This window comes from Pyxicephalus adspersus, chromosome 1 (assembly GCF_032062135.1).
Source record: "Pyxicephalus adspersus chromosome 1, UCB_Pads_2.0, whole genome shotgun sequence".
NCBI lineage: Eukaryota > Metazoa > Chordata > Amphibia > Anura > Pyxicephalidae > Pyxicephalus > Pyxicephalus adspersus.
In genome coordinates, this window is record NC_092858.1 from 176,053,025 (window position 1) to 176,069,859 (window position 16,835).

General features: G+C 43.4%; 3 protein-coding genes across 3 annotated transcripts in view; 2 read left to right on the forward strand and 1 right to left on the reverse strand.

The window, feature by feature from the left end:
* GTF2E1 (general transcription factor IIE subunit 1) overlaps window positions 1-3,044 on the reverse strand; it is a gene marked incomplete at its 3' end in the record, with an annotated part of 11,264 nt that extends 8,220 nt beyond the window's left edge. The window contains 2 exon segments of the mRNA XM_072398455.1: window positions 1,224-1,676; window positions 2,929-3,044. Coding sequence (XP_072254556.1) covers window positions 1,224-1,671 — 448 coding nt within the window.
* Window positions 3,045-3,541: 497 nt separating this feature from the next.
* Window positions 3,542-10,759, forward strand: RABL3 (RAB, member of RAS oncogene family like 3; the record flags this gene model as incomplete). The annotated part of the gene is given in 7 exon segments (XM_072398456.1): window positions 3,542-3,633; window positions 4,921-5,050; window positions 5,219-5,333; window positions 6,100-6,250; window positions 6,546-6,617; window positions 7,475-7,513; window positions 10,105-10,759. Coding segments are annotated over 7 exon segments (665 nt in total), but the record flags the coding sequence as incomplete, so codon positions are not given.
* A 5,781-nt stretch (window positions 10,760-16,540) lies between these two features.
* Window positions 16,541-16,835, forward strand: part of HGD (homogentisate 1,2-dioxygenase) — an 8,628-nt gene continuing 8,333 nt past the window's right edge. The window contains exon 1 of the mRNA XM_072398457.1: window positions 16,541-16,699. Within this exon, the coding sequence (XP_072254558.1) occupies window positions 16,574-16,699 (126 nt within the window). The 5' untranslated portion in view covers window positions 16,541-16,573. The remainder of the gene's footprint in view (window positions 16,700-16,835) is intronic.

Here is a 16,835-nt window from a genome sequence, read left to right on the forward strand (position 1 = left end):
AGACGACCGTTCCCGGCGAAACCACGGACTAAGAACATTTGTAATGAAAGTGATAAGGAGAGAGCACAGCGGTGTGCCGCTCCGTCATTCTCCCCCCTCCCCTGGCCAAAGAACAGAACAGCACTGTAAGCACAACACTCGTTCATGCATCCTGCAGTCTTTTGTGGTTGAATACTACTGTGAAAGAGCTTCATATCAGTGACATCTCCAGAGTGGCTTTATTATTACAGCAGTGACACATTATTATTATTATTATTATTATTTATATTACACAGTATTTATATAGCGCCATAGTGATGTCACTAGCTGTCCCTCAAAGGAACTCACAATCTAATGTCCCTACCATAGTCATATGTCATTATTACAGTCTAAGGTCAATTTGGGGGGAAGCCAATTAACACAACTGCATGTTTTTAGAATGTGGTAGGAAACCAGAGTACCCAAAGAAAACCCATACAGACACAGGGAGAACCTGCAAACTCCATGCAGATAGTGTCCTGGCCAAGATTCCAACCTGGGACCCAGCGCTGCAAAGGTCAGAGTGCTAACCACTGAGCCACTGTACTGCCCTTAACCATTATCTGTGAAATAGGACATTTTACATACTCTCTGTTTTCACAACTACTTACATTTAATAGGAGTGGGTATATTTTTTGCAGACTGACTCCAGATATCCCAAAATTGCCCCGACTCCACAACCCTGGCTGGAACACAGAAGTGGGCAGGGACACCCAGAACTCCCAAATGTACAGAAACAAAGCCGGGAACTACAATAGGAAGTTTTGGTTGCTGGGACTCTTAAAGCAACTTTGATATGCAAATGTATGAAAGTTACATTGTTACCTTTGTATCCACCTATTGATCTGTAGACCCCTTTGATTTGCAGGTAAATCAAACTGATTAGTAATCCCCTGTAAAGCAATCTGACCAGTAAACACAGGTGAATTCAATATGAAAGTTTTTTTTAACGCTCAACCCTTAACTCCTCCTTCCCCTTTTGCTTTTTAATATTTTCCCATTATTTTAAAGGGGAAAATTATAGGATAATGAAATGATATATAGAATTTTCATTTTAACAGGGTAAAAATTAAGAAAGCCCTACCTGATCCCAATTTTTTAAAGTGGAATATTTGTCCCGCTTTAAAGAATGTTTAGATGTTTATGCCCTTAACCCCCAGTCATACTTTATATAAATATTGTTCACCACGGATAAGAGGTCTTACCTGTCATGGGGTCGAACAGCTGATTGGCCTCCAAGTCAGTGAAAGTGCTGCAGCAGTTGGGGCATTTAAACGACGCCCGATTGGTGGAGTCTCTCTCGTCAGTTTCGATCCTCCGCCTCATGTGGTCCAGCTTATACTTCACCACGTTGACCAGCAGTCTGTAGTTGATGAAGTAAAAGTTGTGCCTGGTCGTCTTGCCGTCGGAGGCGGTCTCCACCCGCATGCGGCATTTGATGAACTTGTCCAACTTTAATGTGTTGAGGACGGCCCGGAGCTGTTTGCGGTCAAACTTCAGGAGCTCCAGCATGTCCTCCTCTTTCACGCAGGGGTTGCGGATGAGGATATCCAGAGCCAGCGCATGTTCCAGACCATAAAAGCCACGAACCACATATTTAGCCAGCCGCTTCAGCACGGCGGGGATTTCCGTCACAACCTCGGGGTCAGTCATGTTTTCTGGAATGTGAAAGGAGAGAGGACGGAATAAGAGAAACCAGCAACACAATCCGCAATGAATCTGTGTTTAGATTTCTTCCAGCTATCAGTCATAAACCCTCCCCTCACCCCACTTTTCCTTTATCTTCTTACTCCTTCCCCTCCCCTTCATTACCCTATTTTCTATAACCCTACCAACCCACAGGGGCTTTTCCTTGAAGCAACACTCATGGATACAACTTTATCCATGGAAGAAAATCTTTGTTGTGATTGGATACACTCTCCACATGCAGTGGGGAAGTAATGTCACATTTTTTATTGCCATCTGTAATCAGGGAGGATTACTTATCTCTTGTCTGGACTACTGTAACCTCCTCCTCTATCGTCTTGTCTTCGGAAAACCCTCACTACTCCCCCACCATTCCATATCCCCTTCCTATTGTGTGATACTTCCCCCACCTCTTAGATTGTAAGTTCTTCAGCACAGGGTCCTCTCCTCCTCCTGTATCACTGTCTGTATCTGTCTGTTATTTGCAACCCCTATTTAATGTACAGCGCTGTGTAATATGTTGGCGCTACATAAATCCTGGTATTAAAAATAATTTTCACCAAATCTGGAAGTGATGGAAATATCCCACTGGGGACACATAATTGAGAGATTTCATCACTTCCTGTTGTTTCTCTGGGTCAGGAAATGAAGGGAAGGAAACTGAAAGCTGTTTAAACCATTTCCTAATACAACCAAAATCTAAAAAAACTCAAATTAGCATGAAGTTATAAAAATGTCAACCTGAGGGCTGATCTGAATGCAATGACCCCAATAAAAAATAACTTCCTGCAGCTCTGATTGGCTCATTGTTTCCTAGCTTTGGCCTGCACTGAAAGTCAAGTCACAGGCATCCCCGGCACCAATGTTACTTTGTTTTTTGGCTGCAGGGAAGATTTTGGGACACTTTGCTGTAGGTGAACATGCTGCAAGTGAATACACCGATAATCTGAACCTGCTTCTTCCCATTACATGAACAGGGCACAGGTTGGTGTACAGTCAGCAGTGAAGGGAGCCTGATGCAGCAGTTTCTCCAGGGAAGATAAAAGTTTAGGCCAGCTGCTTCTCTAATTGTAGTCAGATGATGAGATAATCATTTAACTATGCCCTGGCATCTCATTGTCACGTGTTGCTATAGTAAAGGGCAGCAAAACGATATTTTGGGGCCTTTGTGAGTGAAAATGACATCCCGGTGTCCCCAAGGTTGCCCCCCAGCTCAGCACTCACCTCACAACGCTTCTCCTCGCTCTGGTCTTTCTGACCGACTGCGCACAATAATGACGTCATTGCGTCACCAAGCGCCATATTGGAAGAGGGCATGAATAATTTCAGTGAGACACTATAGTTAGAAGCCCCTCCATACTCAGTCCTTACAAGGACCATCATTACTGAGGCCGCTCCATACTCAGTCCCTACCGGGACCATAATGCATTATTATTAATCGATGACTTGTCTGTACTTGGTCCTAGGAGGCTGTAATACCCCATTATTCTTTTCCCTCGCTTGTCTCCAGGATAGGAAGTGATTGAGAATCTTTTATGGATGTCACCGGCCCAGAGGTGATGCAAAACATCCAATGGGGATGGCTCAAGCCAGTCCCAATGCTGTATTTCCAAGCCAGTTAGGGGGCCCTCTTGTGGTGCTTCTATGATTTAGGATACAGCAGGAATTATGGGATGTTCTTCCCTAAAGCCCTCCTCCTTTGTACCCAGCTCTCAGATCTATAATCAGACCCCACCAGGACCATTATCAGCTCCTGTGGTCTATTTGCAGTCCTTACAAGGACCATCAGATATATGTTGTATGCTTTTTGCTTTCATGTGGATTTCTTTGTTTCCAGGAGTGGGGAAATCCTCCCTCGTCCATCTGCTGTGCCAGAACCAGGTGCTGGGAAACCCATCGTGGACTGTCGGCTGTTCTGTAGATGTCAGGGTGAGTCTCCGTCATGTGTTCTAATGTGGTTCCGCCATTCGTGTGCCAGGACCCATATACAGATTAGTCAGACTTACCTGGCAGAGTGCCAATCCAGCATTGCAATGGTACAGTGTCCCCACCGCTGCCACCTTCACCTGGTCCGCTTCTGGGTTCAAAGTGTTTGGCAAACTTCATTGGTCGGACCAGGATGACAGAAGTTTCTGCAAACCTGCTGAAGATCTTGCATCAGGCTGATGGTGGGAGTGTCTGCTGAACTGGCAGCAACCATGATAAAAAAAAAATGCTATTTGCGTCTTCTTGCCCCCAGCTCTTTTTTTACTTGTCTCTCTGCTTTCCCAGAAGCCATAGGGGCATCAGATAACAGATAATGGGTGGCATAAATAACGGCATCCTCAGCAGTCGCCTTGGCTTATCTGCACCAACAGTTTCTTATTTGTGGGAATACAGAGCATGTTGTTTCCTGATCATGTGATTTGTCAGATCCTCCCTCTTACCTGTCACCTTCAGCAAGTGAGCTGGGATGATCTACAGGACAGTACCCGGTAAGTATCTGGAAGTTTGCTGACCTGGAGATTTTATTAATTTCATTTGGTTTAATTGTAGAGGTCAGGATAGAATTATCTACTAACAGTTCATTAATGGGACCTCAGCTCAAAATGTAAAGAATTTATCATGTAGGAAACACAAGGGCACTTCCTGTTCTGTGTCCTCATAGCTGTATATCAGGTGACTACCTGTGCCTAGGCACCTCTGCTCTGTATCCTCCTAGCTGTATATCAGGGAACTTCCTGTTCTGTATCCTCATAGCTGTATATCAGGTGATTTCCTGTTCCTAGGCACCTCTGTTCTGTATCCTCATAGCTGTATATCAGGGCACTTCCTGTTCTGTATCCTTATAGCTGTATATCAGGTGACTTCCTGTGCCTAGGCACCTTTGTTCTGTATCCTCATAGCTGTATATCTTCAATATGAGATCATCTCGGGCACTACTATCTCCCTAAGTCTCACCAGATTCGGAGTGAGATTTTGTGATGTCACCACTGTGTTGCTCATTGTTTTCTGTGCTGAAGGCTCTGACATGGGGAAGCAAAGCCCTTCCGCCACTAAGATGGCCGCACCCACATAAGGACACCATGCAGAACAAGGCATAGAAAGTCAGTAATGGATATCAATTGTAGGGAGACAAAAGGAAATGTTTGTCCTTTGCCCTCTTCTTGCTTCTCTTTCCTTGCAGATTTCACTTCCACTTAAAGTGACTCCTCTTCTTTCTCATTTGTATTTCAGCTCCACGAATACAGGGAGGGGACCCCGGAGGAGAAGACATTTTTTATCGAGCTTTGGGACGTTGGGGGATCGGTTGGCAGTGCCAGCAGCGTAAAAAAGGCCAGAGCCGCCTTTTACAATGGCATCAATGGTGAGATCTCAGTATGGTCACAAAACCCCACACGTTCTTATAAATATGCATTCAATTATAAAGTTTAATCTGTTTATTATTTTGTCTTACATGGTCCACCCCCCTCCAAAACCATTATTGTGTCCTCATCTTTGCTCCCTTCACTGCTTATTATTATTGTGATTCCAGGTATCCTCCTCGTCCATGATCTCACTAACAAAAAATCATCTCAGAATCTTCATCGCTGGCTGCTGGAGTCTCTCAACAAAGATCTACAACCGACAGGTGTGCTGGTGACTGGCGGGTGAGTATTCCTTCTACCAGAGCTGGGATATATGAGCCACACATCATGTGACATCTTAACCATCACATGACCAAACAGGTCTGTAAATGTCTGCAGACCAGAGTTCACCCACAATTCATTCTGATAAATGCTGGAGTGCTAAAGTGGACCTCTCCCTCCAATCGAAAGTTCAACTGTCCTATAGGAATTATTATTATTATTATTACACGGAGTAGATCAGAAGGGATTGGGTCCAGTGGACATGTAGTGGACGGAGATGATGAGAGAAGAGTTAAGACTTCGTCCACAGTAACAGGGCTGAGGGAGGCCAGTGATGATTTACAGGTGGAAGGGGTGGGTATGGTTGGAATGTATTAGCATCCACTTCCATGACCAATCATGTTTACCAGCATCAGTGCACATCAGCGGGAAAATAACTTCTTTCCTCTGGCAACCAATTTTAGAGCCATTTTTCACATTAATCTCAATAAATTGTTTTTACCAGGGGTTCCCCAACTATATGGGGGGGGGGGAGGTTTAGGAGGGCTGGGGTAATTCAAGGGTTAAGTTACATTGAGTTTGGGTAAGATCAACTTTAACTCCTCTCTGCTACACCTAAATTGTTTTAGTTTTGTGTCTCCATTGTAGAAATTTCCCTTGGTTGGGAAGTATCCCAGATGGCAAAAAAAACATGACCAAGGCTCAACAACCCCCCACTCTCCCATTCAAAATTAAAGGTTTGGTTAGAATTAGGGGCAGATTATTAACATTTCCATCTCGCCCACAGGGACTATGACCGAGAAAACTTTGCCGACAACCAAATCCCCCTTTTGGTCATCGGCACTAAGTTGGACCAGATCCCAGAGGCCAAGCGCACTGAAGTTCTGACCCGCACTGCATTTCTGGCAGAGGATTTCAATGCAGAAGAGATGAATCTGGTGAGCAAATTCCCCTCATGATTAGGCAGCCCATTGTGAACACTCTATGGACCAGAGTGAGTTTTACATTTCTGTTATAAGACTGTTTAGTGGGCAGTAACTTTTTTTATCCAGCAGGTGGAGCTCTCGGCTGCCCTAAAAATGTTTTCCTTACTTTCCTAAAATTCCTTCTTGAATTTAGATCACTTTATTGATAGGTCATAGTGCTTAAAGTTTGTTTCTTAATGTATCTGTAACCTCACTGATTTCATCAATGCAAACCTACTGTTTGTCAACGAAATCTTTCCATGTTCAGGACTGCAACAACACACGTGGCCTCGCCGCTGGGTCCTCCAACGCTGTCAAACTTAGCAGGTTCTTTGACAAGGTAACACAATTAGGTGCATTTGTGTGCGTCTGAGAGAGTGAGAATGCTTGTGCTTCTTTACTGAATTTAATTTGCCCTGTGTCCTTAATTAGTGCTATATATGACAATATACATCCCTCTGTCAGTGCCATGATCAGAACCCCCTTATAAGTGTTATGTGTAACATCATACACCCTTGTCATTTATCTGTGCCATACATTTTCTTTTTATCCATTAGGGTCTCTAAACTCATACACCCCCCCCCCACATCAGTGCTCATCAGTGCTTCATATAACATTTAACATTTTCCTTTCATCCATTGGTTCTATGTATAACATCATACACCCCTCATCACTGCCATGAATAACATTATGAAACCCCCATCACTGCCATGTATAACATCATACACCCTCCATCACTGCCATGAATGACATCATGCAACCCCCATTGCTGCCATGAATGACCTCATGCAACCCCCATCGCTGCCATGAATGACCTCATGCAACCCCCATCGCTGCCATGAATGACATCATGAAGCCCCCCTACACTTCCATGTATGACATCCTGCAAGCCCAACTATTGCCATGTATGACATCATGCAACCCCTGTCGCTCCTATGTAACACATAATGAACCCCCCCATCGCAGCCATGTATGACATCGCGCAACCCCCATCGCTGCCATGTATGACGTCGCGCCACCCCCATCGCTGCCATGTATGACGTCGCGCCACCCCCATCGCTGCCATGTATGACGTCGCGCCACCCCCATCGCTGCCATGTATGACGTCGCGCAACCCGCAGTGTACACAGTGTACTTTTCGGATTTGCATTGATCACTTAGTTTTTGTCTCATCCAATTTGTTTTGTTTTTTTTCAGGTGATCGAGAAGAGATATTATTCCAGGGACACCAGCACAGTGAGTATTTTCTCTTGGTCTGCAGATTGCTGTTTGATATTGATACAGTACTGCTGGGGATTGGTCTGCAGTATATCAGGTGACGTCCTGTGTCTAGGCATTCCTGTTCTTTATCCTCATAGCTGTATATCAGGTGACTTCCTCTGCCTAGGCACTTCCTGTTCTGTAACCTCATAGCAGTATATCAGGTGACGTCATGTGTCTAGGCACTCCTGTTCTTTATCCTTATAGCTATATAACGGGTGACGTCCTGTGCCTAGGCACTTCCTTTTCTGTATCCTCATAGCTGTAAATCAGGTGACTTTCTGTGCCTAGGCACTCCTGTTCTGTATCCTCATAGCTGTATGTCAGGTGATTTCCTGTGCCTAGGCACCTTTGTTGTCTATCCTCATAGCTGTAAATAAGGTGACTTCCTGTGCCTAGGCACCTCTGTTCTGTGTCCTCATAGCTGTATCTCAGGGAATATAGCAGCCATCTTTACCCAGGATACCTCTAAGGGTTCATCAAACTGGTATTGATTGCAAGGATCATCAAATAGGAGATCATTGTTCTGGGGCTGACAACACTTGCTAGAGCCCACTTCCCCGAGACCCCCAATACATTGGCTTCAGTGGATGTTCCCTGAGACCTGAAAATTACATTAGGAGTTTCTCAGGGTACAAAGGTAAAGATAGACAGAGGAAGGTCTTTAAGCAGGCAGAGCTTACAGTCCTCCGTGTTTTCAAAGTCATGTAATCGGGTCTCCTCCAGTCATGAAATTGGCTTTGCTGCATTACGCAGGCCGTGATGTGTGTAACCTAATACAGTGAAATGGAGAGCAGATAGCCCATTAAATGTCATAATGTTTCTAGCATAGTAAAATTTTTTATGACCATGGAATTATCTATAAGGTAATTTTATAAATTGAGAATATTGAACTACAAAGAACCCCCACCATTACCTGTCAGCTCTTGTCCTATATGTAGCATAGGTAGGTCAGACAAGTTTTGGGATTTTGTGTAGTCAGGTTCATATTAGCAATGTGAACTCCATTTCCATCCATAGGTGTGCTTTGAAAAGGCCAACAAACAGAATAGAGGCAAGACGAATATTTCTGCAATTGCTGACAAGTTCACTTTAAGATTAAATTAGGCGACAGGCTGTTGTATAACGCACAAAGCTTTTCTTACACCAATCCATGTGCTATTTTTTTTCTACTGCAAACCCTCTGTGAAGGCAATGTGTGTCCTTCTGCAACAAAGGCAATACATCCATCTGGTTCCTTGGATTCTGACATCTTGGTATTCAAAGAGCCCAAATCTGGCCCCTATCTCTATCACAAAGGCCACCTGGACCAACATACATTCAGCCAACATTCTTTTCTGATGAGAATATGTAGGTAGGCAAGGCTTCCTTAACACACAGGGCAGGAAGTTTGTTTCTTCTTTACATTTATGACTTTCCATGAGGTTGTGCTGTGAACTGGCAGCTGCTAGAAAATTAAGACTATTAAACCCACATTTCAGAGATAAACTGGGGCAGTTTGGAGCTCCTGCAGATTATGGATTAGTTTGCACTTTTACTCAGCCAAGTAAAACGCTGCCTTCCGTCTGGAACCGAGCACCGAGGGAGAGCAGAAGGCCCCTCCACCTCCCCCGGTGCCAGATCCGGAGAATGTTCCGGCACTGCAGATTCAAGAAGTGACACAGATGGCGGTGGGGATGTGCGTGCATGACAAGGGTTTTATTTCGTGCAAAGTCACTCATTATCTAGGTGATGTAGTTAAAAGAAATATATAATATATGTTATATATATTTCTTAAGAAATCAAAGAAATATTTAGAAGGTTCAACGTTCCATTTTTCCAGGTCTCAGGGCCAGTCACGTAACTTTTAGGGTCTTTTTTGCCTCCTCTCTAACATTCATGATGCCACAAAGATGGCACCAATGATATAATCGGCTTTGCGCCATTTTCTGCATCATTGTACTTCATGAGTGCAAAGCATTGGTGTTATTCCCTTCCCCAATTCATTAGCCATGTCCATGACATCTTCACTCACAGTGAATGAGTTGTATCAGTCTATCGGTCTGCAAGTACTTGGTATTAGAGTGGTGAGTCTGTGTGGGACAGCACCTGGTAGAGGATTAGTATTGCAGCAAAAGTGATTTCATCTGCTGTTGGATATTATTTTTTTCTATACACCTGGCAGCAGTTGGCCTTGAAAGTTATCTTTTAAAAAAATATATATATATATATATATATATATAATTTCCATTCCTTTCAAGTGCCTTTCCGGGGAGTAGGGACAAGTAAACTATCTTTAATCTGTGTCCATGTGCCTGAGGGCATCCCACACTAAACAATATGTCAGCCATTCAGTAACATGGGCACTTGCAGAAGCACCTTAAAGATGAAAGAAGTTTTGGGACCCAGCGGTCATGTGACTTTTTTTTTTTTGGAAACTCTTGGAGCAAATGGTAATTACCCTATTGACTACCAAACACTGACATTCAGTAATTGATAAATAGACTGTCTGAGCATGCAGATTAAGTTCTTAGTAATTGATCGTTGTCACTAAGAATGGCCTATTTTCTTCTGCTTCTGCTCCACAGATTCCAGGATACTCAGACCGCAAGCGGTTTGGCGGAGGATCCTTTAAGAGCCTGCACTATGATTGACACAATGGAGTTGTATTACGTTTACCTCTTTGGGCCGATAGAAGCAACACCCTGGAAAAAAACCTCAATTCCTGCCCCCTATAGAGCAGAGCTGGCAGAACAGGTAACATCCCCATTGCATCATGGGCACGTGGAGACACACAAGTCTTTATATTTTCAATTCCTCCGCTCGTGGCGACTTAGAGAAAATGAGACTCACAGTCACTTTGCACAAATAGGTTCTTATATTATATAAGTTATATGACCATTTTATCTGTAAATATTACCTAAAAGCAAAGTGCTAATGACTGTTAAAAAATGAACACTTTTCCTAGGCTCTGGTAATTGAAGAATTTGGCTAATTCTGGCCAGACTCCGGACCTGGAATAAGTTTACCTGGGCTTAGCTCATGGTGCCCAATCATCCTGCTTGTTGTGCACCATAAGGTGCCCCTATTCTATAATAATCCCATTCTTCCGCTACAACCTTCTATGTATTTTACCATTGTACTCTGTTATACCAACAACATCAATGCAACCAATAAATGTAATGGATACTAAGACCATTTTTTTCTGTCAAGGTAAAATAAAAATAAAACCTATTTAGTAAATCTCTGCAATACATGCACAATTCCCTACGTTTTATCACTTTTAACCAGAAATATATTGTGCTGCTAACCTTTTCTTTGACCTGACAACATATTTCTGAAATCTGGTGGTGTCAGCCCTGCTCACCTCATTTCTGATGAAAGGGGGCGGAGAATACAGCCCTCATCTTCACACTCCAACTCCCCATCTTCATTCTTCTTACCCCCTCCCTCCTTGTCTTCATCATCATAACCTTTCCTAATCAATTCTTTCTGCTAGTTTTCATCCCTCCTCATGTATCCCCCCAACTTCGTCATCTCAATAACCCCTCTTTTTTCTACCTGCCACAGGGTCCCTCGCTTTATACACAATTTTTCATTTAGTTTTCCATTCAACTACAAAAGAAAGCTTTTTAGGGTCTTTTCCCCGCCTATGCCGGCAGTGTGCTGCACTTTCCAAAACACATGTTCGTTTCTTTTCAGCAGTTGGCATCCCAGTGATCCACGTTGCACAGAAATGTAGTGCATGTTGCAGTTTAAAAAGTGCAAACATTACCAGTGTGCTGGTGAGATGTGTTTGGGGTGCCATTAAGAAATAAGAACCCATTTCATGTTCGTTGCATTATTGCATGCATTTCTGCAATGCACTAATGAGAAGGAGCCCCTTAGTTGAGATATAGACAGCAGTTGAGCAGGCCGTCAGAACACTTACTGCATGATGCTTGGGCACCCGGCTATTCCTAACACTGCCTCTTGCTTGAATCCAAAGGGCCCATTCACACCTCAATGTTGTTCATTATGTTGGGGTAATGCAGCTCATGTACAGGCTGCCATGACACCACCATGCAGGAAAAAAACTGACCCTGCAATGCACTTTATGTATGATGTGGTGCACAGCCAGTCCCTTAGTCTTTGCTGCCATTCCAATAGATCTGTAATCAATGCAATTATTATTACACAGGATTTATATAGCGCCGCCATATTATGCAGCACTGTACAAAGTTTATGGTCGTGTCCCTAGCTGTCCCTCAAAGGAACTCACAATCTAATGTCCCTACCATAGTCATATGTCTTTATTAAAGTCTAAGGACAATTTTGGGGGAAGCCAATTAACCTAACTGCATGTTTTTAAAATGTGGGAGGAAACAGGAGTACTCACACAAACACGGGGATAACCTGCAAACTCCATGCAGATAGTGTCCTGGCTGAGATTTGAACCTGGGACCCAGCCCTGCAAAGGCCAGGGTACTTACCACTGAGGCACCGTGAATGAAATACCCAGACATGAAGCTGTCACTTGGGCCCCTGCACACATGATTAGCTATTACATGGAGTCTGATGCATATTACTGTTGCAATATACTGATGGATGAAATTCCAGTAACATTATTAATCAAGGGGTGTGATCAGGGAATGCAAGTCGCCTGGCTTTGATTCACAACTTCTGGCTATAAAATTCTCCGAGACGCTGGCCCAGAACATATTATAGTGCCAGGTGGAGATCGGCATACATTATGTCTTTATTGTGTTGGGAAGATCATTGCAAGACAGCACTGAGGTCACAAGTACCTCGTTCTCCAGAACCATTGCATCATGGTCATCTGTGTGCATGCATGCAACAGGGAGAGTTCCTCAAGGAACAGTCTCCACCTGTTTCCAGAAGCAACCTTGCGCTGGATCGTGGAATGCCATGAAGCCCGGGTTACCGCTTTCCCTAGAACATATGAATACTTTTGAATTGCGGCTTCATGGGTTAAAATTCATGTCTGTTGTCAAAGGATCTGACCAGCTGTAGTACGTTATGGTGTCATTTATTTATTGCACTCTAATATGGCGGTGTGGTTGCAAAAATGGCCCTTTTACAAGATGCGGTGTATTGGCAAGCCCATTCATAGTAATGATAATTATTACCATACAATGCAGCACGCATTCTCTAATGCACCACAATGTAAATCCGGCCTGAAAGTTGGATGAACATGACAGCCAGGCAAGAATTATTTGAAGAAGAGGCCAGCAATGGCTGCCTCCTGCTCTCAGAAAAGATTTCATCCAGAAACATAATAATTATTTTCCTTGGGAGCTGGGAATCTAATTGGGGGTCCCCGAGTACAGCTCGGATCTAAAGAGGGGGATATGTGAGGATAACGGAACTGTGCATTGAGAACAATACATAGGCAGCCACTTTTAGAACTTGTTCCCTATCATATCGATCCTCTGGTTTCAATGCTTGCTCAGCATTATTGCCAGGCAAATAGCATTTTTAGAAGCAGGTCAGTGACAGCAGCTCCAGAACTAATCTGAAAATGATTTGTTGATGTTTTATAAATTGAGGTTCAGGTGGGCACACAATGCATTTTGTGTGGAGCTGGAAGTTGCTGATTTACATGATTTTTTTTAGTTGTCATCCCTGACCTTTGAAGCTTTGGATGGGCGCATTGGCATTGGGTGGGGGGAGTGTACTCCTCTCAGCCAATCGCAGGCTGCGATTGCACATCTGCCCAGCGGTTCTGACACATGGAATTCGCATTAAACTTCAAACAAAGTCAGATTCCTGCGCTGTCACTGATTAACCTCATCCTGAACAGGAACCAGATGGGGCTCCAGCCAAATGCAGCTTTTCCTGCTGGCTTTAAAGGGAACACTGGGAGTAAAAATGTAACTTTGTATCAATATGATCACTGCAATCACTTTATTCTGCATGCTTGTTCCAGGTATGCTTGATCCAAGGAACTAGTAGTCCTTTATGTTTCCTTTAGGGCTGTAGGATCAGGATCTAATAATCAGATCACTTTATTGGTTCATTAAAAGGGGACTCTTATGCCTGTGATCAAGAATAACAAATAAATATGAAATGTCTGTCTGACAAGGTCATTCAGCTCAGCCATGTAATCCAGGCACTTCCTACCAGGCAGCACCACCACATCCTGGACCTTCCTGCAGACTACACTGCATGTAGGTAACACAGCCTGGTCTAGGACCCGCCCCTAGCCTGTGATTGGACAGTGAAGGCAACCGCTGTATACTGGTTCTCTTTGCTAATGTAAGCATGTTTGCAGCGTGCAAAGCACTTGAGCCCTGATTGTCTGAAAGTTCTGTCCCTCCTTTTCCTCAGGAACCATGTGACCTAGTTTGCCAAGGCATGAAATTGGAGAGATTTGGTTCTTGATTCATGATAAAAAGCATTGCACCACTACCTAAAATATTAATACAATTTAATAATATATAATAATATTTATTTTAATGCAATTTGATCCAATAGATAATGTTGATGCCTGCAAACGCACTTTGATAAATATCAGGTAATGCCAGGGAACGTAGAAAGAACGGCACGAGCACCGGGATTTATATATGTCATCTCTAAACCGCCATCTCAGTAGATGATGCCCAAACAAAGATGGTGTTGTTTACTATATGAAGGAAGTTCAAGAGATAATAAATATATAAATACATCCAATGACAGGTCCACATTGAATATGGGATAGAGACAGGGCAAATTTTTACTTTTTCCTCCCCTAGGTCAGCTAGCTTGTGCTCGAGAGGCGAATATAGAAGTCCAGCCATGATGATAGTGGAAGGTCATTGGAACCCATGATGGTTGTGGGCAGAACAGATTTAGCACTTTTACGTAATATAATGATAATATTACACCTGTCATAGAGGTACAAATGGCACCCCTAGTGGCCAGGGCAGCCTAGGTGGTCTTGTAAAAATCCAGCCCTGGATATAGGGAATCTGAAGAGGGGGTCGTCTTCCCATTGTTGCGATCTCGTTAAACATTCTCTCGTGTCTTTGGGGTTAATCGTCGCTCACAAATAGGATTAGGCGCGGTGTTAATTACTGGATTCATCTGTAGGAAACGTCCTGCCATTTATAAATAAATGATTGTTTCCGAGCGTCTTACCGCCAGGAGCCGGGATTACCAGCGCTGGATGCTCCGCACCCCAATGGCGCACTGGTCTGGAAAGGTCACCATCCCCAGATGTGGCTTCTTCAGTGGGGTGCAGGGCGAACCCACCAGGAAGGGGGGAGGGGGGGCACTAAATATTTCACAGCTCTGCATGTGAGCAAGATTGGAAAATGTCACCAAAGTCCAGACAAAGAACCGCGCCATCATGTGAAGAACAGCAACATGAAATAGACATACCGGCTTTATTTTATTGTTCTGAAAATCATTGACCTTGAGACCAAATTTATACCTGGACCCAAATACTAACACTAAATCCCACCCCAATAATGCACCCACAACCTCCCCTGTGGTTCCTTCCATAGCTGCAGGTGTTAAACGATCCCCTTTAAATTATGGGAGGTCACAAGCTTCCCTTTACCTGATATAGTAGCTGGAGAGCAAAGGCAAGGTGAATGGACCCATTGGCCCTGATTTATTAAAGTTCTCCAGGGCTGGAGAGAATAGACTTTCATCAGTGAAGCTGGGTGATACAAAAAACCTGGAATGGATTTCCTGCCCTTAGCTATTTGTTAGGAAATGTTTTCAATTCTGGACCAGATCCATTCCAGGTTTGCTGGATCACCCAGCTTCACTGATGAAAGTTTATTCTTTAATAAATCAGGACCAATGTCTTTGGTACATTAATCTCAGTTAGGACCTGGAGCTCCCTCTAGTGGTAACCCAAACTATTACACAAAGGAAGCAAATAGAAAACTAATGCAGCCATCACATTACAGGCCTGGTTAATGGTTGGTCCATTGTAATAGATACGTAGGGCACACCTCTATCCCAAAACTCCAAACAGTGCCCAATGACTACCAAATCTCCTGCTTTGGGATGGAAATAATGAATGAGTGCTGATGTTCCAGAGGAGTGCAGAAGATGGCTTCTACAGGCAGCTCCTGGTGCTCTTGTATAGGAAGTGCGGCTAGATGGTTTGATTTTGGTGCTATAGGTTCCCTATGGTGATTGGTAATCAATCAATGATCACATACAATCGCTTTACTAATATATTGAGCAGAAAATTGATTCAATTACCAATGATCTATTCATTGATCTCTGTTATGATCAGTTCGAACACCCTGGGGCAAATGATATTGATTAAAAGCTCACTATCAATCTTATGAACCATCTTGATATTGGCGAATTGATCAGTTTCATAGCACTGATTGATCACATTGCTATGTGTGTGGCCCCAATAGGATTTCTATAGTTAAAGATACAAAGTATCATTCAGCTCTCTGATTGGTTGTCGGGATGTCCTACACATCATTGATCTTTGCACGGTATTATCGGAATATATTATTTATTTATCCCTGTATGTGGGTGCCAATGAATGTTATTGGCCCCTGGATGCCGCAATCTCTGAAATGCGTCCCAGATGTAGCCGAAATCTGACACATTGTGACTCAGCATCTTTATCTGGCAGACGGCGAGCGATGGTGCAACCAGCACAGGACCGATCGATGCCACGCCATCCATCCCCCACAAAATTCCACCCACAGGAGCATTCCATCTTCTGTGCTGGCAATTCTTGGTATTGATAAGTTGTTGGAGTCACTACAATAATTCTACTTTCCCCTATTCAGAACCAATCTGACTCCAACTGGATGTGAAGGTGGCGAAGATTTGTCCCTGTGCTGGTTTTTTGGAGCCAATCATATTGTAGCTGATCCTTTAAGTGAATTGTGGGTGCTTCACTTCATTAGATACTGCAGGAAAACTCTGTTACAGTATAACTTTAACTCAAAGAAAATTTATTTTTTCTCTGTGTATTTTGTGTCATAAACAATTCACATTTCTTTCAATATTTTATTCTTTTCTCCATCTCAGTGCTGTGGATCTCTTGCAGCCTTTTCATTCACTCCCAGTCTATATATTATATTATAGTAGATGCAGCAATATGAAGTATTGTGCTCATCCCTCTGTGTCCCTGTCTGTTCCCAGTACATGTCTGGATTCGGCAATGAGTTTGCCTCGGAGGATCCTCGTTGTCCAGGTGCCTTACCTGAAGGACAGGTAAGTCCATGCTACATTTAAGAAGATACATAGAGGAGCTATGAAATATAGGGGGGCTTACACTCTAATGTCCCCCACAGTCATACACTATTATTATACATCCCTATTTAATGTACAGCACTGCGTAATATGTTGG